This window comes from Euleptes europaea, chromosome 4 (genome assembly GCF_029931775.1).
Source record: "Euleptes europaea isolate rEulEur1 chromosome 4, rEulEur1.hap1, whole genome shotgun sequence".
NCBI lineage: Eukaryota > Metazoa > Chordata > Lepidosauria > Squamata > Sphaerodactylidae > Euleptes > Euleptes europaea.
In genome coordinates, this window is record NC_079315.1 from 10,374,774 (window position 1) to 10,396,138 (window position 21,365).

Below are 21,365 nucleotides of genomic sequence, written 5' to 3' on the forward strand. Positions count from 1 at the left end.
ATTTGTGTGGTGGAGCTCTGGTTCTCATTTACACCGATTCCTTTTTGTAGCGAGGGGGGCAGGCAGTGGGCTTGGAAAGTGGGCGCGTTACATTGAGGAAACGCACAGAAGCCCAGAGTGGATCTGTCCGGACCGCTGCTGATTGAGCAGTGAGATGTCTTCCCCAGTTCCAGATGCGTTGAGGTCCTCCTGTTCCAGAAAGTGCCTCAGATGTCCTCTTCTGGTTGAGAACCCCCACCCCCGTGAGAGGAGATCTTGTGCTGTGTCAGATTGTGTACAAAAGTCCCCCAAGGGTGCTTGACCTCTCCCTGCCCCGGTGCTTTGCTCACCTTTTGGTAACGGCCTGAGAAATGCCGGCTTCTGAACTGCCGCGCACTATCTGTTTTGCCCATCACCGAGCTTGAGAGTTGGTGCATGGGGGTCCCATGGGGCCATGCAGCGGCAAGCGGTCCCCTCGGCCATGGCTTATGCTGAGCGCACTGCAGAACGCTCCGCTGGGTGTTCCTAACCGGACTGATATGGAGATAGTTCCCAAGCCACAAGGCCTTTGGGTTTCTTTCAGGCTGTAACACCCCCCCCCCCAAGTAGACTGCAAAGTTGTTGAAGGCGCTGCTGTGGCACCTGGAAACGGTCCTCGACAGACACCCAGCAGGCATTCCCTTGGCTTTGGGGAGTAAAATAGCTCCCCCAACCCATGGATCAATGGGGATCAGTAACTCACCCGCACAGAGTTGGTTAAATGACTTCAAAATATCTAAATTTCAGGTGGGGTGCTGTGCTGGTCTACCGTAGAAGAGCAAGGTTCGAGTCCTGTGGCACCTTAAACGTCAGCTGGGTACCCAAGGTTGGGTGAAAAGAAAATATGTATAGGTCTATGTGTAAATATTGAAAGTATAATTTATTAGAAGCGCTATGTAAAATTTAAAATTCTTTAAAAGCATTAAAATAGCACAATGGCATATCCTGAGGTTGATGACTAACCACATACCAAACGCGTTTCGGCCTATGGGGCCTTCATCAGTGGTTAATTAAAACCCTTTCTTAAGCCGGCACACATTTACAGAAATACATTAATGAATACAAATACAAACAGTTCAAACCCAACCAGGCATGTGTATATGTTGTAAATTCTATTCTCAATTACTCAAACATCTGGTATAATAGGTTCTTATTGTAATACTGGTTAGTATAAGTCTCTCAAATACTATGTGTGCAGGTATCAACCTAGTAAAGCAGTGAGCAGAAACACTGCTTTACTAGGCTGATACCTGCTCACAGAATATATGAGAGACTCACAGAATATATGAGAGACTTAACTAAGCAGTATTACAACAAGAACCTATTATACCAGATGTTAGAGTAATTGGGAATAGAAATTACAACATATATACATGCCTGGTTAGGTTTGAACTGTTTGTATTTGCATTCATTAATGTATTTCTGTAAATGTGTGCCGGCTTAAGAAAGGGTTTTAATTAACCGCTGATGAAGGCCCCATAGGCTGAAACGCGTTTGGTATGTGGTTACAGTCATCAACCTCAGGATATGCCATTGTGCTATTTTAATGCTTTTAAAGAATTTTAAATTTTACATAGCGCTTCTAATAAATTATACTTTCAATATTTACACATAGACCTATACATATTTTCTTTTCACCCAACCTTGGGTACCCAGCTTCTGTTTTTAGGTTGGGTTTTATTCCCCTTTTTCTTCCACTACCGCACCTTAAATGTCAACAAGATTTGCAGGCTATGAGTTTTCAAGAGTCTGATGAAGGGAGCTTTGTCTTTCAAAAGCATATACCCTGGAAATCTTCTGGGTCTTAAAGGTGCTCCCAGACTTGAGTCTTGCTCTTCGAACACTGCAGCCACCTTGGTAATCTCCGAAATTGGCATCTGAATCTCTCTTGGAGGGTTTAATCCTTTATTTGCTAGAAGGCCACACTTAGTTTTTACAAAGTAACTGAGCCCGAATCCACTCTGTAACTCCCACTGGTTTTCTGAAACGAAGGGAACCCCATTTCAGAGCCGTACGGCTGTCAGGCTTGTCCTCAGTGAACCTTAGGAATGTTTGCCCAGGAGGAAAAACCTCTCCTGTACTCCATCTCTTCCATGTAGATCTGTTTCCACAAGTCCCAGGATCTCCTTGGGATCCTTGACAATTGAGCCACTGTACATTTGTAATAGAGACATGCTCTTCTTGGGTGTGAGCCGTTCTCGCCGTTCAGAAACCAGCAGGAGCATCCGATCTCCCCAGTGGAATTTAAATTAATTCCAGTCAAATTCCAGAATCATTTTTTTTCCTGTGATCTGTACACTTGTCTTCTGTATCACCTTTCACTAGGAGCTACGGGGAGCGCTGCGGTTTAGGTAGAGTCTGCCGCGAGGGAATGCGGGGCATTCCCTTTTCGTGTTTCCTGTTTGCCAAATGCACCTGGAGTTGTCCTGGTGAAAACTGAGAGCAGGTGTGATGAACAAGAATGAACACCCGAGTTGCTTTCCAGTCCTTTATTACCATTCCCCTGCTTATAGCCTTTTTGGAAGAGTGCAGGTTTTCTTTGGAATTAGCATTCATTGGACTCTTGTCGTTTTCCTCCTTACTACAATGACCTGTTCTTACTTGCTTCCTTCCTCTGCTGGAGGGGAAGAAAGTTGTACTGCATGTGATACAGTTGACGGCTCTGTGAAATAGCTTCCTGTTTGCCTTCTGTCAGGGTTTGAAACAATCCCGTCCTCTTTATTTTTGACACAAAAGAGTTTTGCTTACTCATTTAAAGCGACGCCTAAAAGATCAAGGAACTCCTCTGAAGAGAAGGAACAGTGACGTGGAAAAGCATTTCTATGTAAAAGGCTGAGCTTGCCCTTAAGATCCCTGGCATGCCGGGAAAATTCCTTTTAAACTAGCGACATGGCTAATACACAGATGAGCGGAAGATGCTCGGAAAGCCGACTATTTAAAAATGCATCAATTTACGTGTTCATTCTAGCCTATTTGGACCTGTTTTCAGTTTTCATCTTCGGCACGGTGTTTACCTCTCAGTTCTCAGATGATCAGAAGTTCAGAGCTGGACAGGTGTGTGTTTTGCGATCAGTCGCATCAGGTCTCTAACGACAGACTCCAGAACGAGACTGCCCAGACTTTCGAAACAAATTATTGAGTAGTCCCTAATGGGCCACTGTTTGGGGGCTCTGGGCATTGTTAAACCTTCTGAAACCATCCACTCAAATTTCCCAGTTGAGCAGGACTTGACCTGCCTCTTTCCTGGAGGAGTAAACCTGCAGAGGAGATCCTCTTGATTTCCCACCACGCATCCTGTTGGCTCCCTTTGGGTGGGAAGGTTTCCGTTCACATAGCTCAACAATTTCCTAGCTTCCTAATGTTAAGATGGGCTGCCAGCTTTAGGATCTCAACCAGAATTAAGGCTCACACACTTTCCTTGTCAACAGTGGGGTAAAGCATGGCTTCTCTAGGGTACTTGCTGAGGTTGGGCTCAGGAAGCATTAAGCTGTTCCATTGTCATCCCTCACACATCTAGATGCGATGAAACGATAGGTATATGTAATGACGGATGCTTCCAGATTGCATTGGGTGTGTAATGTGTCACATTATATTTGTCTCTGCTGGCTACAAGCAGCCAAGACTTGCTCTGTTGGTAGAAGCAATATGCAAAATACCAATAAGTCCAGACACTCCTATGATAAGCCCCATCTGGCTTTCCCAGCTCCCTTAAAAAAATTGCTTTACAGACTTAAAAGAACAAGCTGTATCGTTCCTTCTCTCGAAATTAACGAATTATCTTTATCTTTACCACGGTTTTTCGGCTGTGTGTTCTTGAAAATTCTGCTTTATGATTCCCTGGGTTTTTTTGCACCCTAGTTCAAAAAATATGTAATTGACTGTTCAGGAACATTAATTATTGTTGTAAATAAGAGTTTGTTTGGCTTATTTTGACATCTTTTTACAGACTCATTGCATTCGGGGTGTAAATATTTGCAACTGTTATTTCATTGAAAGTTCTCAGATTTTTTTATTAAGTGTAACATTTTGTTAATTGTAAAAAAAAGATTGTATAGATATGGACAAAATAGTATTTTATTTTAAAAATGTACAGTTTGCGTACATTCCTTTTTTATGTAACGGCATACTGTATCCTCTTCTAGGAGAAGAGCGTGCAAACCGGGGGAGCAGAGTTGCAGCCAAAGATCATAAACTTGTGATTAAAAAAAAAAAGCAAGGCAAAGACATTCTGTTACAGTTTCGCTATTTTTATATGCCTAGATCTCCCCATGAATATATTACAACCAGGAATATCTGCATGCCTACAAACTGGGTACATATGCCAAACACAAAACCCATGCACAATTTCCTCCTATATTGGCTAGTCGATTCAATTTCTGGTTGTCTCCATTGGGCTCCCAGGCTGGCTGAAGTGAATCCTGGGATTGGGGTCGCTAGGTCCCTCTTCGCCTCCGGTGGGAGGTTTTTGGGGCGGAGCCTGAGGGCGGGGATTGGGGAGGGGCTTCAATGCCATAGAGTCCAATTGCCAAAGGGGCCATTTTCTCCAGGGGACCTGATCTCTATCGGCTGGAGATCAGTTATAATAGCAGGAGATCTCCAGCTAATACCTGGAGGTTGGCAACCCTACCTGGGACATATAAAGGGGCCTGATTTAACCTCTGTTCTGACAGCCTCAGCCCCTAGAGCTTTGCTGTATGTGTCTTCCAGATAAAGCAAGGTACACTGGTGCTTTATACTGAACCAGTGTCCAATCGGAAGCCCTTCTATGCTGGAGCCCCGCCCACTTCCCAAAAACACTTGGTGGGTACCAGGATAGGTGTTGGGCGCCACAGGACCCCAGCCTAATATCTCAGCACAACAGACTCTCAAGGTGGGACAGAATACCTGCCAGGCTAGGCAGGAACAGGAAGACTCACAGTAAGTTCCAACAAACTTTTCTCCGTCGATGGACCAAAATGTCCCTCGTACGTGGTTCCAGTGGTTAAGAGAGGTGGTTTGGAACGGTTGAGTCTAATCTGGAGAACCAGGTTCGATTCTCCACTCCTCCGCATGAGCGGTGGAGGCTAATCTGGTGAACTGGGTTACACCTGAAGCCAGCTGGGTGACCTTGGGCTAGTCACACTCAGCCCCACCTACCTCACAGGGTGTCTGTTGTGGGGAGGGGAAGGGAAGGTGATTGTAAGCCCGTTTGATTCTTCCTTAAGTGGTAGAGAATAGAAACCAAGAAGATGCAGCACAGATTAGTTCTGAGGTGGGTTCCAAAGATCCCAGATGCACAGTGGTTGCAACACTTGTGGAACTTGATGTACAGGGCAACTTGACAAAAGTATATTTTTATCCCATGCGGTGTGTCTGTGGCCACTCTATTCCTTTACCGGCAACGGAAAAGAGATTTACAAGCTTTGTTAACCTGCATCCACAGCGAACTGGGGGCTGCTGGTTAACCAAATAGGGGAGGGGCCGTGGCTCAGTGGTAGAGCCTCTGCTTCGCATGCAGAAGGTCCCAGGTTCAATCCCTGGCATCTCCAGTTAAAGGGACTAGGCAAGTCGGTGATGTGAAAGACCTCTGTCTGAGACCCCAGAGAGCCGCTGCCAGTCAGTAGTCAATACTGACTTTGATGGGACCGATTCAGTATAAGGCAGCTTTGTGTCTTAGGGGAGGGGCTGTGGCTTAATGGTAGAGCATCTGCTTGGCATGCAGAAGGTCCCAGGTTAAATCCCCGGCATCTCCAGTTAAAGGGACTAGGCAAGTAGGTGATGGGAAAGACCTCTCTGCCGGAGACCCTGGAGAGCCATGGGGAGGGGCTGTGGCTCAGTGGTAGAGCCTCTGCTTGGCATGCAGAAGGTTCCAGGTTCAATCCCTGGCACCTCCAGTTAAAGGGACCAGACAAGTAGAGGATGTGAAAACCCCCTGCCTGAGACCCTGGAGAGCCGCTGCCGGTCTGAGTAGACACTACTGACTTCGATGGACTGATGGATGATTCAGTATAAGGAAGCTTCAAGTGTTCAAACAGCCCAGTTAACAACGCTTGTACCCAGCCTTTGGCTTGGTGCCCATCAGGTTAACAAAGCTTTTACTGTATTTAATTATGGCTTTTTGGGGAAGGAGGGAGGTACAGCTGACAGGCACAGTGCAATGCCCCACTCTGGAGTAAATAATCAGATTAATAAAGGTCATTTCTTGCTTAGGCAAGGGTTTAAAAAGTAGGTAAAGGGACGAGGCTACCCCTCCTTTACACAAGGTAGACTGAAATGGGGAAGGGAGACAAGCAAGAGGAGGGGGGTAGCTTTTTTGGAGTTAGATACAAGGACAGAAAGCACCCAGTTTTAAAGAAAGGATTTCCTTTTAAGTGACTCCCAAGACGATCAAATGTAACCTTGTGAAATCAGCCAGTGAAGAGTTCTCATTTCTCTCACCAACACATTTTTACCTAGCGCCAGCATGGTGTAGTGGTTAAGGTGTCGGTCTAGGATCTGTGTAAGCTCTAGTCCTGCGGCCTCCTTAAACAGACTTCAGCAGACAACCAATCCACAAAAGCAGTTTTATTGGGTAGAATCAACAGGTTTCAGAAGCCATATTCAAAAGGACACTAGTAAGGGTCAAAGGCAAGGTACATAGCATATATGGAAGAGCAAAAGGAGATAACCGGTTACCCAGGCAACCCCCCCCCCCTCCAAGAGGCAGGAAGGAGTACTTGGCGATTCCCACAGTATGGGAATCTATGAAGACTAAACACAGGGCATAGACTGGCCTTGGACAGAATAGCACAACAGCACCTGGAAGCAGCACAATCGCACTACCGCATACCATCCTCATGGCCTGCTCCTGACAATCTGGGACACCCAGGTTCGAACCCCCAGGGGGGTTCAGTAGGGGTTTTTCACATCCCCTACTTGCCTGGTCCCTTTAACTGGAGATGTCAGGGATTGAACCTGGGACCTTCTGCATGCCAAGCAGATGCTCTGCCACTGAGCCACAGTCCCTCCCCATGGCTCTCCAGGGTCTCCGGCAGAGAGGTCTTTCCCATCACCTACTTGCCTAGTCCCTTTAACTGGAGATGCCGGGGATTCAACCTGGGACCTTCTGCATGCCAAGCAGATGCTCTACCGAGCCAGGGAAGCTTGCAGGGTGACCTTGGGCCAGTCACACATGAAGCTGCCTTCTACTGAATCAGACGCTCCTTGGCCCATCAAAGTCCGTCTTGTCTACTCAGACCGGCAGCAGCTCTCCAGGGTCTCAGACAGAGGTCTTCCACATCATCTATTTGCCTGGTCCCTTGAACTGGAGATGGCCAGGGACTGAACCTGGGACCTTCTGCATGCCGAGCAGATGCTCTGCCACTGAGCCACAGCCCCTCCCCACTCACACTCTCAGCCCCAACCCTGGCTAGTACTTGGATGGGAGACCTCCAAGGAATACCAGGGGCATGACGCGGAGGCAGACAATGTAAACCACCTCTGAGACATCTCTTGCCTTGAAAAACCCCACGGGTCACAAGAAGTCAGCTGTGACTTGATGGCAAAAAAAAAAGAGTGGGTTTTGGGCTGCATCAACAGCTGCTATAAGAAATTGGAGCAAGAGAATCCGAACGTTTCAGCAGTTCACATAGTTGAATAACTGCAGGAAGCTTGTCTAATGATAGCAAGACCTCCCTTTTTTTTAATTCAAAAATTTAGCGAAACAAGACATGACATGTACACCATTCCTATTATGTATAATAACAATAATAATATTGTTTTTTAAAACAATAACACAATTGGGTAAGGACGCAGAAGGAACTCCCATTACTGTTTTCCTGTCTGTCTTCTCAGGAAAAAACAGCTTACGCAGGAGAAAAAAGTAAATTTCTCTTCTGTCGGGATTTCAAGTGCGGTACACGTGCCCGACTGGAGCCCGGGGCGGGTAGGAACGTTGGCCACAGGAACATCTCAACTGAGGTGGTTGGCAGAAGCTGGATGAGAGCAAATGACCCTGAAGCACCAGCACAATGCTAAATACCTTCAGTGCCCTCGTTTTCCCTTTGGCGAGAGAAGCGAAGGCCCCATCTGACTCCATCCAGTGTGATACAAAATACTAGCTTTGAAGTCCTTATGTTATTTAGGCAGGGTATGTTACTGGGGGAGCATCTGGACTGGAGAAGCAGTTTCTGCAGCCCACCCCTCACTGTGGTGGCTCTCGTTCCCACTACAAAGTTAAAAATGTATTTGTGAGCCCCAGCTGGCTCCGCGTGTTTTGTGGGAGATGCAAATGAGATGCTGTAATGTAAACTCCAGATGAGCAGCCAAGCTGGTCTGTAGCAGCAACGTAACACAGGAGGCCAGTGGCACCTTGTAGACTAACAGAAGCTGTCCCGAGTCAGAGGTGGCGTCAGCTGACGCCCGCCTAGACTCACAAAAGCTTGTGTTGGAATAAATGTTGTGAGTCTTTAAGGTGTCCCGATACTCTTGATTTTCCGACGTAAACCGATGCCGACGAATCACACCGTGGTCGGAGGCAGAAGGGGCGGAGCAAAGAAAGATGACAGCTTCCAGCATCCGTTCAGGTTGAAGACTCTGAAGTCGAGCCCCGCATCCCAGCTGGACCGTACATCCCTGCTTGGGTACTCAGAACATGGGATAGCTTGAAATCATACCGCTGCTGCGCCGTAGCTGCTCTTTCTAGGCAGCGAAAGCTGTTCCTGGCGCTACCGCTCTCCTCCAATGTGGGATGCTGCAAGTCGACTGTCCTTTGTAAGACCACTGGAGAGGATCTGCGGCTCGCCAAGGTATCTCTTGCCTCCAGCCTTTATGCTAGAATTTCGAACCTTTGGTCTGAACCAGCCAGTGGGAAGTAGGAGATTCCATCTCTCCATTTGGATGTTTGTTTGTTTTTGCCTCGCAGTGGCTTCCACACGGAGAAGGGCAGTTCTCTTCCCAGTGGATGCTCCATCTGCGCTGACAGATTTGTTTTCCACCAGCGGCAAAGGCTGGCAGTATTCTGTGTTTCTGTGAGCAGAACAGAAGATGATAAATGCCCTCCTCCCATTCCTCAAAAGACGGGGATCCTGTCTCTCCGCACAGAGTCCAAGTCATCGTCGAGGGTCAGCAGGACCTGGGTGGATCAAGGCAGAAATGAAAGTAAATCATAAGAACATAAGAAAGGCCCTGCTAGATCAGACCAAGGTCCATCAAGTCCACCAGTCTGTTCACAAAGTGGCCAACCAGGGGCCTCTAGGAAGCCCAGAAACAAGACAACTGCAGCAGCATTATCCTGCCTGTGTACCAAAGCACCTAATATAATTATATATAATTATCATAAGAACATATAATAGGAATGCTCCTCTGATCCTGGAGAGAATAGGTATGCATCATGACTAGTATCCATTTTGACTAGTAGCCATGAATACCCCTCACCTCCATGAACATGTCCACTCTCCTCTTAAAGCCTTCCAAGTTGGCAGCCATCACCACATCCTGGGGCAGGGAGTTCCACAATTTAACTATGCATTGTGTGAAGAAATACTTCCTTGCAGAAACCGATTTCTTCATCTTGAAGGACTATGTAGCATGACCCATTGTTAAGATTTGTTGCCATCTTTGTGACAAAGTTTTATTCCAGTTCGTATAGTTAGGCAGATTCCAAATGACAATGGAACCGTCTTGGTTACTAAAACCAGGAAGCATCTGCTGGAATAAAATCTGGTGCCTCGAGACACCGGGTTGTTTCCCGTGAATCCCATTACAAACGCAGGGAAAGCAGGAGGGGCTCTGAATGTTGCACGAACTCGCACCCAGGCTGCTGCGAGGTACATCTAGCAGAGGCAAGCGGTGGCGGGAAAAAGGAGCTGTTTGGGAAAGCCTCACCAGGAAGGAGAAGAACAAGGCAGCCCCTGAGAGGAAGTGCCAGACGTCGTGGTCGTCAAAGAATCCCAGGAGGATGCAGGGACGGTTTTTCTCTCGGGATTCTGCTGGGGTTTCCTGGTGAAAAAGAAGGACACGGGCAGTGAATTTCAGCTCTCTGTTAAAAATCCAGGCCCTCTTTTGTTGACCCTGGTCTGACACTTTGACCAGAACACCAGCTGGCATGATGTGGCCTTTGCCAAGAATAGAATCGTAGAATCATAGAGCTGGAAGGCGCCATACAAGGCCATCTAGTCCAACCCCCTGCTTAATGCAGGATCAGCCTGGAGCATCCCTGACAAGTGTTTGTCCAGCCTCTGCTTAAAGACTGCCAGTGAGGGGGAGCTCACCACCTCCCTAGGAAGCTGATTCCACTGTCGAACAGCTCTTACTATAAAAAAAATGTTTCCTAATAGCCCCCTGGTAAATATACCTAGGTAGCTGATTCCACTGTCAAACAACTCTCACTGTAAAAATATTTTCCTAATATCCAGCCGGTACCTTTCTGCCCACAATTTAAACCCATTATTGTGAGTCCTTTCCTCTGCTGCCAACAGGAATAGCTCCCTGCCCTCCTCTACGTAACAGCCCTTCAAATACTTAAAAGTTATCTTGACAGAAATGGCTGCTCAATTGAGAAAAAAACAACACATGAAATGATTTCAGGCCAAATGAGACCACTGGTCCACCTAGCCCCAAACCACCTCCTCGGACTGCCGCTCTCTCAAGTAGAGTGGTCTCTTCCCGCCCCGCTTCTTCAGATCCTTAAACCAGCAGAGCCAGGGATTGGATGTGGGGTCTTCTGCATGCAAAGCTGATGCTCAGAGCTACCGACTCTTTCCCAGGCTAAGTGCCGCCCCCTCCCAATGTTTCCCTGATAGGGACCACAATTTAAGAAAGATGTAGACAGGCTGGAGCATGTCCAGGGGAGGGCAACAAAGGTGGTGAGGGGTCTGGAGACCAAGTCCTAAGAGGAAAGGTTGAAGGAGCTGGGAATGTTTAGCCTGGAGAGGAGAAGACTGAGAGGGGATATGAGAACCATCTTCAAGTACTTGAAGGGCTGTCCTATGGAGGATGGTGCTGAGTTGTTTTCTGTTGCCCCAGAAGGTCGGACCAGAACCAACGGGTTGAAATTAAATCAAAAGAGTTTCTATCTAGACATTAGGAAGAATTTTCTAACAGAGCCTCAGTGGAACAGGTTTCCTCGGGAGGGGTGAGCTCTCCTTCCCTGGAGGTTTTTAAGCAGAGGCTAGATGGCCATTTGTCAGCAATGCTGACTCTATGACCTTAGGAAGATCATGAGAAGGAGGGCATCTTGGCCATCTTCTGGGCATGGAGTAGGGGCCACTGGGGGTTTGGGGGGAGGTCGTTGTGAATTTCCTGCATTGTGCAGGGGGTTGGACTACATGACCCTGGTGGTCCCTTCCAACTCTACGATTCTATGACCTTCCTCCAGATCATCTTCATGGAGCTGATTCAGCATCCTGAAGCGTAAAAGAAAGAAAGGGGCTAGTCCTTACCTCCCAGCTGCTGAGGTTTTGGAAGAAGAAGTAAAGGGCTGCGGCCCAAACAACGGCAGTGGCTACGATGCAGAAGAGAGGGATGGGCAGCAACCGCTCTGAGCTCCGCAGCTGGAAAGAACCAAAGGAACAAAGGCTCAGGTGAGCTCTATCCCCTCCCCCGACAAGTGACCTCTCAGTGGGAACTTCCCAGGTGCCCAGAACAAGAGGAACACGCCCTTGAAGCAAACTGATCTCCACACAAATGCAATTTCCTGCCTGAACAGCCCTGCCTCGTCTTTTAACCAACAGCGAGAGAAATCGGACTCAGTTTGCTGGAAGTTATCGTTTCTATTCTGCAATCCTCCACAAGTGGCGGACGCTAATCTGGTGAACTAGATTTGTTTCCCCACTCCTCCACATGAAGCCAGCTGGGTGACCTTGGGCCAGCCTTCTCCTCCGTGAACATATCCACTGCCTTCTTAACGCCTTCCAAGTTGGCAGCCATCGCCACATCCTGGGGCAGGGAGTTCCACAGTTTAAATCAGGGCCAAGAGAAGCAGAGAAAACAGCATCATAAAGCCCCCCCCCCCTCCTGTCATCGAGAAAGGCAGGTGTTAAAAGTTTGGCAGCACTGCGGCTCAATGGCAGAGCATCTGCTTGGTAGGCAGAAGGCCCCAGGTTCGATCCCTGGCCTTTCCAGTTCAAAGGACCAGGCAGGAGGTGATGCGAAAGGCCTCTGCCTGGAGAGCCACTGCCAGTCTGAGTAGACGCTACTGGCCTTGATGGACCAAGGGTCTCGTTCGTATAACACAGCTTTGTGTGTTCACGTATTCCTTTACCTTCATGATGACGTAAAAGGCCAGGTATAGCAGAAGGTTACAGATGAAGATGCCCAGCAGGTACGAGGCGAAGTCCTTTGGCCGATACACCAGTCCGAAAATGGCACTGTAAAAGTGGAAGGATGAAAATGACATAACCCAGGGTGCAGATGCAAGGCCGTGCCCAGATTATCCTAGACTAATTCCTCTAAAACTATTACCCTGTAGGCCAGGGGTGGGGAACGTCAGGCCCGGGGGCCGCTTAAGGCCTGCAAAATCATTTGGTCTGGTCCTTCGTGGGTCCTGGCAGATCTCTAGCTCAGAAGGATCTAAGACTGGTGATCCGCCCCCTCCAGTGGACAGGAATAGACGTGAGTTTGTTTTGCCGAGAAAAGGAACCTTTCCCCCCTTTGCAGAAGTGTCATTAGCTATGGAGCTGCTAGGACCGCCCAAGAAACTGTGTGACTCTTTCCCACCCGGGCCATGGAGAAACATTCCCTCTGTACTGCAAGAGGGCTGGGGGCGGAAGTGGCGACAATGCAGGGGTTAAAGGGGGCAGGGCCAGAATGCGAGGGGGGGGAGTTCTTAGCCAGTGTGTCCTCATTTCACCCCTGCAGGCGGAGGTAGCAGGAGCCGGCCCCAGAATCCAGCCCCGACCATGCGGAGCAGGAGCAACTCCGGCATGCAGCTGGACGGCTATGCCCGGCTGGTGCAACAGACCATCCTGTGCCACCAGGTGGGCGAGTGCGCCTGTCTGCATGCCCACACCCCGGGGGGGGGGGGTCATCTGGGGCTTGGTCGACTAATTTTTAAGTTGATAATTTTGTATGGCCCATGAATGATGTTATAAATATCCAAATAGCCCTTGGAGGAAAAAAGGTTCCCTACCCTTGCTGTAGGTCATAATCACAACAACTGCTTTGGTTTTAAAGATCATTTTAATTGTTTCAGTTGTGACTGTCGCTTGTCGTCCTGCCCAGCCATTTGGACGAAAGCTAATCTACGAGGCGACCAACTGGAGATTAAAATCTCTCCCAAAGGATCCGCTGAAAGAGGGGGAGGGGTTCTTCCAGCACCCATATTATGACCCCTCTAGAGCAGGGGTGTCGAACTCATTTGTTATGAGGCCCGGATATGACGACTTTCTCTACCACTTAGAATCAAACCAGCTTACCATCACAACAGACACCCTGTGAAGCAGGTGGGACTGAGAGAGTGTGACTAGCCCAAGGTCACCCAGCTGGCTTCATGTGAAGGAGTGGGGAAGCCAACCCGGTTCACCAGATTAGCGTCCACTGCTTATGTGGAGGAGTGGGGAATCAAACCCAGTCCTCCAGATTAGAGACAGCTGCTCCTAACCACTACACCACGCTGGCTCTTGGTTCTTACACTAAAACAACCCTCCTCAAAATCCAGCAGCTTTTCCTAAATTCACCATCAGGGAGGGAGAGAAGGAAGAAGCAACCCAGGAGAGGAGATGGGGACGTAAATTTCTTTAGAAGAAGAAGAGTTGGTTTTTATATGCCGATTTTCTGTTCCACTTAAGGAAGAATCAAACCAGTTTACAATCTCCTTCCCTTCCTCTTCCCACAACTCACACCTTGTGAGGTAGGTGAGGCTGAGAGAGCTCGAAGAGAACTGTGATTAGCCTAAGGTCACCCAGCCAGCTTCATGTGGAGGAGTGGGGGAATCACACCCGGTTCTCAAGATCAGAGTCCACAGCTCCAAACCACTGCTCCTAACCACTATACCACGCTGGCTGGAAGGGGCATTCACCAATCTCCCAAAAGTACTTAAATCAAACCCCCCCCCCAGACACATATGTTCAGACACTTCCTACTCACAAAGACCAGTTCACCAGGTTCCCAACAACCAGGAGGACCATTCTGTCCTAGGGAAGGGACACAAGAATCCTTGTTAGCTGGCCAGGCATGTGCTCAAGGATAAATAGAGTTGCCAACTCCAGGATTTGGGGTGGAGCCTGAGGAAGGAGGGGTTGGGACTTCAATGGGGTATAACGCCATGGAGTCCACCTTCCAAAGTGGCCATTTTCTCCAGGGGAACCGATCTCAGTCACCTGGAGAACAGTTGTAATTCCACATCTCCAGTCCCCACCTGGAGACCGGCAACCCTTCCAGACAAAACATTCTGCCACAGCAGTTCAGAAGCGCAAATGCTGAAGGCATGATCTGGCCATGGTTTTTCAAGCCCCGTTAATTTCAGCGGTAGAAAAGTTATGCACAATTTCAAGCCTGAACGGTTCTCCCAAGGAAAGGGGTAAAGGCTTGTTTGCCACTAAGGGCAGGACTCGATCTTGTTGTCTTAAGTTACAGGATGAACATCTGGAGGCTCAGCATATCATGGTATATAATATTTTGAATGTTCAAAGTAATTCACACGTAGGGGACTCTTTGCCGCAGAGCGGGCCAACCCACAATCCCCAGTTTGCCCGTGGGCAAGTGGAGACACGGCTTCCAACCCTGGGCAGAGATTGCTGAGGTGGGGGGGAATAGAGGGATAGATAATTTATTTACGGCCCTTAGCCAGATAAAACACGAAACATGGACTAATAAATTCTTACAAGCAAAGAATTACAGTCTGAGTCTTATAACACTTGAAAAGAAAATTACAACCGAGACACATCTGTCAATTGCGCTAAGAGGCTGTTCTATGGCGTCGAATTTTCATTGCTGCCGTGCAAAATTTCGCAACCTGAAGGGATTGAGGGATTATCCCCCTGTAGGAGCATCTCAATCCTTTCTCCTGCCCTGTCAGGTCTCATTCTCGATAAGAGGGGGGAATAGAGGGAAATACCTACCATGTACATTGGCCGGCTACACTGCTGGATGAAATCTGTATACAGCACCATGAACGCACGTCGGAAAATCCCCAGATCTGCCAGAGACAAAAGCAGAGGCAGTCTGGTGAAGGAATCCTAATGTTAAGGTCCACTGGCCGGCAGGCAGCAAGACACAGCCTCATGAGGCCCAAATACAGGCCCGTGAATCCGAGAAACACAGGGTGAAACTGGGACAAAGAAGGCTTCTCGCTTACAAGACGCTCCTATCTCCAGGGAGTTTGCTTGCTCATGGGGTCAGTGGCTGTGCGCATTCATACCAGGCCACCCACACCCCTCTTGAGAAATTCACTGCGTGTTGCTCAAGGCACAGCTCCACTTCCTACGTTTATCATCCGCTGACGGCTTCCCCGGCACCTGTTTGCTACTTCTCCAAAGCATCTTTTCCCCAAAGCCAATACCGAGGCCTAGCTTTCCTCCACCTCGCTGTAGCAGAGGACTTGGCAGGCATCGCCAGCATGCCTGCAAGGAGCACCCGTTCAGCAACTGCTGCTTGACACAAAGGGATGCTCAGCTTGCAAAGTATTGACGTTCTGTGACTGGCCCCAGCACAACACGGTGGTGGTGGGGCCCACACCCCGTCTAGGGTTGCCAGGTCCCCCCTCTCCTCCGGCGGAAGGTTTTTGGGGCGGAGCTGGGGTGTGAGTTGTGTGCGCGCGGGCCCACATGATGGTATCGTGTCACTTCTGGTTTATACCCGAAAGCACCGCACTGCAGCAGGTCGCTTTACCGCTCAAACCCCCAAAACACTCGCGTGTTTTGCCTGCTAAACCAAGTGGCCTGGCAACTAGGGTTGCCAACCTCCAGGGGGCAATAGAAAAAGAAGACACCACTGTACTGATACTAAATAGTTAGGAAATTAGCACAGGAGCAACACAACAATATAGTTACAAAGTGCAAAAAAGTTCTATTGAGAAAGCTACAAGTAGTAAGCAACATCAATACAAAAACAATTTGTCTAACTATATCTACAAAGTCCAATAGCTGCACTGGCTGTATCCTAAATGGAACATGGTGACTATCCTGTATCATTAACTGCAGTCAAAAAAAATTTCAAAATCAAGTTTTCTTGACGTTTGGGGACTGATGAAGAATTGAATTGAAGTAATTTGAAACGGCCGTATCCCCGTGTCATCTCTCAAAGCAATGCTACTCCTGCTTTATTACTTTGAAGATACATACATCAGTGACTACTGGACTTTGTAGATATAGGATCATGTTAGACAAATTGTTTTTGTATTGATGTTGCTTACTACTAGTCGCTTTCTCAATAGAACTTTTTTGCACTTTGTAACTATATTGTTGTGTCGCTCCTGTGCTAATTTCCTAACCTCCAGGGGGTGGCTGGAGATCGCCCGCTATTACAACTCCTCTCCAGCCGATAGAGATCAGTCCCCCTGGAGAATATGGCTGCTTTGGCAATTGGACTCTATGGCATTGAAGTCCTTTTCCTCCCCAAACCCCACCCTCCTCAGGCTCCGCCCCCAAAATCTCCAGGTGTTTCTCAACCCGGAGCTGGCAACCCTAACTGCTTTGACAACGGTGCCCATGTGTTCGACAAGGTTCAGAACCCCTGTCCTACAGCACGCTTCACTATGTCAATCTTAGGGTGCACGGCCCTCTGTGTTGTCCCAGCAACTGACTTTCCCCCTAAAGGTAGGAAAAGGCTTCCTATTCCTTCCGCTAAAGCCCTTTCTCGGTCAGTCCAAACGGAGCAGGAAAAAGGTCAGTTCTGAGACGCTTGTTACCTGGGTCAGAGACGTCTGAGGCCAAGCGAAGCAGGAAAGAAAGAAGAAAAGATACTTGGTGAGGGTGAAGTGCTCCCCCCATTATCGTAGAGTCCAATGAGATCAACGAGGGCAGGAGGTTGGTTTGAGCTTACGGCTTGCTTTATTGGCCAAGGAGTCATAACCGGGTGAGCCAGGATCCAGACAAACAGCTCTGCGATCCTGTCACACCGAAGCAGGGCAAATGCAAGAGGTTTTATAGACATTTGACATTCCAATACAACAATGATGCATTTTCTTAACATCCGCTGTTAGCTTGTCAACGCAGCGTCTTTAGTTTCTACAGCGCCTGCGTGAGCCTCGCTACATTAATGAATGGAGCCTGTTCCCTTGAGAAAGCTCAGAGTGCTCTTTTGCAAAGCGAAGCATCAAAGGGGAGGAATAAGTGGGAGGGAGGCTGTTGGTTCCAGCCTTTGGAAAGTGTGTGCCTATGTGCTTGGTGCTAAAGGAAAGGGAGGGGACCACTCGGAAGCAGCTTCTGCCAGCTAATGGTTTTTCCAAGTCAGCGGCTCATGCGTGTAGCTTGCGTGTATGCAGGTATGATTACTCAGGTAGGATTACTCCGGCACAACAAGGGGAGCGTAACAGCACGACAGAACGGGATTGGAACGTTCTGGCAGAAGGGTGGCTGGATTCCTACGGGATGCCGGTGTGCGCACGCACATACCCCAACCAGTCCTGCTTCCCTGAAATAGGGTGCCACTTTCAGGAAGGCGAGTGACGCTTGGCATACAGTGGGACTCAGGAGGTTCACAAGGTCAGGAGGAAGAGGGAGAGCTGGGAGAGGAAGGCCTGACTGGCTTGATGGCAAATATGGGTTTGCCTCCGCATAATGTGCAAAAGGGCCGTGAAAAACAGTGCACGGATAGACCAGAAACGTTATGCTTATAAATACTTAAACACAAACAATAAAATAGAAATTTGTCTGACGTGAACTGATATGAGAAGTCTGAGTTTTATTGTTAGGGAGGGTGGGAATTAGCATAGAGTTACTTGTAAAGCCCCGAAAAGCAAGCTCAGACGTGAGTAGCCCTTCAAGAAATTTGCGAGCCTCTTTTGTGTAGAGTTCCTTTTCCCTTTGTCTATGTAGGTGACAGCTTGTTTTAGTGGTGGCTGAGTCCTTGGGACAACTCAGGTTGCCCTGTGCCAAGGTGCTGGATTAGACGGGGTTTGGTCCCCCTGTGATTTTATAGCAATGTGAATGCCCAGCTCAGAAGCAGGAGACAAGTGATGTCTCCCCTTTTAAAAATGTATGACTTTTATTATGCCTTTTTAAAAATTGTTCCTGAATTGATGGACATTGATTTAGTTTGCAATGTTAATAAAATTTAATTTAAAAAAAAGATAGATAAGGAATACACTAGCTCTAGCCACATTTTGATCAATTAATGCAATAAGTAAATAAGTTTGTGAGCCACTACTTAGGCAGAAAGGAGCAGTTTCTGGGGGCAGGGGAGAGCCGTTCCTTAGCGCTAAAACTCGGGCTCAGGCAGGAAACCCACGGAAAAGCCAACAGGAGGCCTTCATATGCATTTCACACAGCAGAAGAGGCAGTGGGAACGGAACAAGCTCGGTTTCCTCTCTATGACGACACGTCTAAACATGCGACACGGTCCATCAATGTGTATGAGCTCTGCGGTGTTTACTCAAAAGCAGGACTACATTTTTTTTCACAGATATGCTACCAAAGAAAGAAGTGGTCGTTTTACATTCACATACAGGTTGAGTCTCCCTTATCTGGACTGCTTGGGACGAGAAGTGGTCTGTATTTCGGATCTTTCCATATTTTGGAATATCTGCATATATATATATGATGAGATATTTTGGGGATGGAACCCAAGTCTAAACATTAAATTTATTTATGTTTTATAGACACTTTATACACATTGCCTGAATGTAACTTTAAAGATATTTTAAATAATTTGGTGTACATTAAAATATCAGAAAGCAAACTGGCATGCTGCTGAGGGCCTGGGAGTAATGCCCACATGCCGACTCAAAAAGTCTGGTTTTCGGATCAGTCCAGATATTGGATGCCCGGATAATGGATACTCAACCTGTTCAGTTATGTTGAATAGTTATTTTTTGAGTGTGTGTTCCTGAAAATGGGGATCATCGTCTAGGGGGTCATCTTACAATTAGGGTCCCCTTCCTTTCAAGTAAATACCATACCACCATGAGGGATGAGGAGCCAATCACCAGCTTACCGATTTTGAAACGGCCCATGTAGTAAATCTGGGTGCTGAGAGCAAGCGAGGCCACAACGTGGACGATGGAGAAGAAGACCCAGAACCACACCGCGTTTTTACCAAAAACCTGCAAGCCGTCGACAAATAAAAAGAATTATTGCGTCCCGCATTCGAACGTGCTTTCCAGGTGTGAAAAAGATCTGTCTCCCCACCACCAATTAATGGAAGGTGGTTAAAGTTTTCCAAACTTAGATTCTATCAAAAATGGACTCGCTGAATCATTGGGTGGGATCCTGTGGATCCATTCAATTGGAAATGGTGCTTTTCTCCAAAGCATGGAGCTCTCCCCAAGTATAAGAGCTGCTTGCATCAAAGGAAGGCTCCTTACTCCAGAGGAAGTGTCACCTCTAGCAGAACAGATCCATGGACTTCAACCCAAAACTTTTGGAAAGGCATGTACTATAATAAGTTGTTCCAATAAAGACGAGATGACAGAAAAAGTGATATCAGGAGCAGGTTTAGAATACACAACCCAAACAGTTGCGTGCATTCAATTATCTTCTTTTTTTAATAACTACAAAATAGTGAAGTGCCATAGTGGTGTGGCCGTTAGTGTCAGGCTAGGATCTGGAAGACCCGGGTTTGATTCTCCGCTCCGTCACACAAGACTGCTGGGTGAACTTGGGCTAGTCACGCTCTCTCAGCCTAACCCACCTCACAGGGTTGTTGAAAAGATAAAAACAGGAGGAGGAGAGAATAATTCTGCATTGAAGAAGGAAAGGGGCCTCCTTTAACATTTTCAGGGAAACAAAAATTTGGTAATGCTGCTGAAATGACATATATTTTCCTCCCAGCAGTCAAGGATATCATGTTTTAGGTCTACTGAATTAAAACTTCTGGCAGTTATAATCTCGGGACCACTAGTTTAGAAGGCCATAAGGGCAATGTGTGAAGTGCAGTTTGTCAGCAACCCTGCTGGAGAAAGCAATCTATGCACAATATATGTACATGTTGCTAAAATGCGCAGATTGGCTGCATGCGGTCTATTTATGATGTTTATCTATTTACTGTCTTCATTTATACCCCGCCTTCTCTCCACAATGAGGACCCAAATTGACTTACTTTCTTCTCCTCTCCTCCATTATAGCCTCAAAACAGCCCTGTGACGTAGGTTAGGCCACCCTGTGAGCTTCCATGGCAGAGTGTGGACTAGAACCTGGGTCTCCAAGAGTGTAGTCTGGCACTCTAACCACTACACCACACCGCTCTACCACATGGAAGAGTCATGGAACCATCTGACTTCTCCTTCTGCCCATCTCTTAGATCTTAGAATCATAGAATCATAAGAGTAGGAAAGGTACCAACAGGGGTCATCTAGTCCAACCCCCTGCACAATGCAGGAGATTCTAAACTACCTCCCCCCCCACACCCCCAGTGAACCCTACTCCATGCCCAGAAGATGGCCAAGATGCCCTCCCCCTCATCATCTGCCTAAGTTCACAGAATCAGCATTGGTGGCAGATGGCCATCTAGCCTTTGCTTAAAAACCTCTAGGAAGGAGAGCTCACCACCTCCCGAGGAAGCCTGTTCCACTGAGGAACCGCTCTAACGGTTAGAAAATTCTTCCTAATGTCTAGACGGAAACCCTTTTTGATTTAATTTCAACCCGTTGGTTCTGGTCCGACCTTCTGGGGCAACAGAAAACAACTCGGCACCCTCCTCTATACGACAGCCCTTCAAGTACTTGAAGATGGTTCTCATATCCCCTCTCAGTCTTCTCCTCTCCAGGCTAAACATACCCAGCTCCTTCAACTTTTCCTCTTAGGACTTGGTCTCCAGACCCCTCACCATCTTTGTTGCCCTCCTCTGGACATGTTCCAGCCTGTCTACATCTTTCTTAAGCTGCGGTGCCCAAAACTGAACACAATACTCTTGATCCTGCCCTTCTTCCTAGAACTTCAGGGTTGCATACATGGTTTCCCAGGCTTATATTTTATCCTCATAACAACCCTCTGAGGTAGGTTAGGCTGTGAATGTGTGACTGGCCCAAGGCCACCTTGCAAGCTTCCATAACAGAGTAAGGATTTGAACATGGGTCTCCCAGATCCTAGCCCCCACACTCTAACCATACTACCACGCTGACTCTGATGTGGTTCTTCCTGCTGAGTTGTGGGGAACCAGCAACAAGGGCAGCCCAATTCAATATCTAACGTAACTAAAGTAGCCACACAATCTCAGGTGGGCCACCTTTGACTTCCACCTGAGCTGCTGCCTTTTCTGGCTTCTGCTACTTGACAGAGAGAAGAATAAGAGTT

General features: G+C 47.8%; 1 protein-coding gene and 1 non-coding gene across 2 annotated transcripts in view; one reads left to right on the forward strand and one right to left on the reverse strand.

Moving 5' to 3' along the window:
• The first annotated feature begins 5,477 nt into the window (after nucleotides 1-5,477).
• On the forward strand, nucleotides 5,478-5,546 carry TRNAA-CGC (transfer RNA alanine (anticodon CGC)). The gene has a single exon. It is a non-coding gene; the product is annotated as a tRNA-Ala (tRNA).
• A 3,449-nt stretch (nucleotides 5,547-8,995) lies between these two features.
• The window catches only part of SIDT1 (SID1 transmembrane family member 1), a 79,224-nt gene continuing 66,854 nt past the window's right edge, over nucleotides 8,996-21,365 (reverse strand). The window contains exons 19-25 of the mRNA XM_056848035.1: nucleotides 19,069-19,177; nucleotides 15,036-15,112; nucleotides 14,062-14,108; nucleotides 12,239-12,344; nucleotides 11,418-11,528; nucleotides 9,862-9,975; nucleotides 8,996-9,109 (exon numbers count right to left, since the gene is read on the reverse strand). Of these exons, the coding sequence (XP_056704013.1) occupies nucleotides 9,047-9,109; nucleotides 9,862-9,975; nucleotides 11,418-11,528; nucleotides 12,239-12,344; nucleotides 14,062-14,108; nucleotides 15,036-15,112; nucleotides 19,069-19,177 (627 nt within the window). The 3' untranslated portion in view covers nucleotides 8,996-9,046. The remainder of the gene's footprint in view (nucleotides 9,110-9,861; nucleotides 9,976-11,417; nucleotides 11,529-12,238; nucleotides 12,345-14,061; nucleotides 14,109-15,035; nucleotides 15,113-19,068; nucleotides 19,178-21,365) is intronic.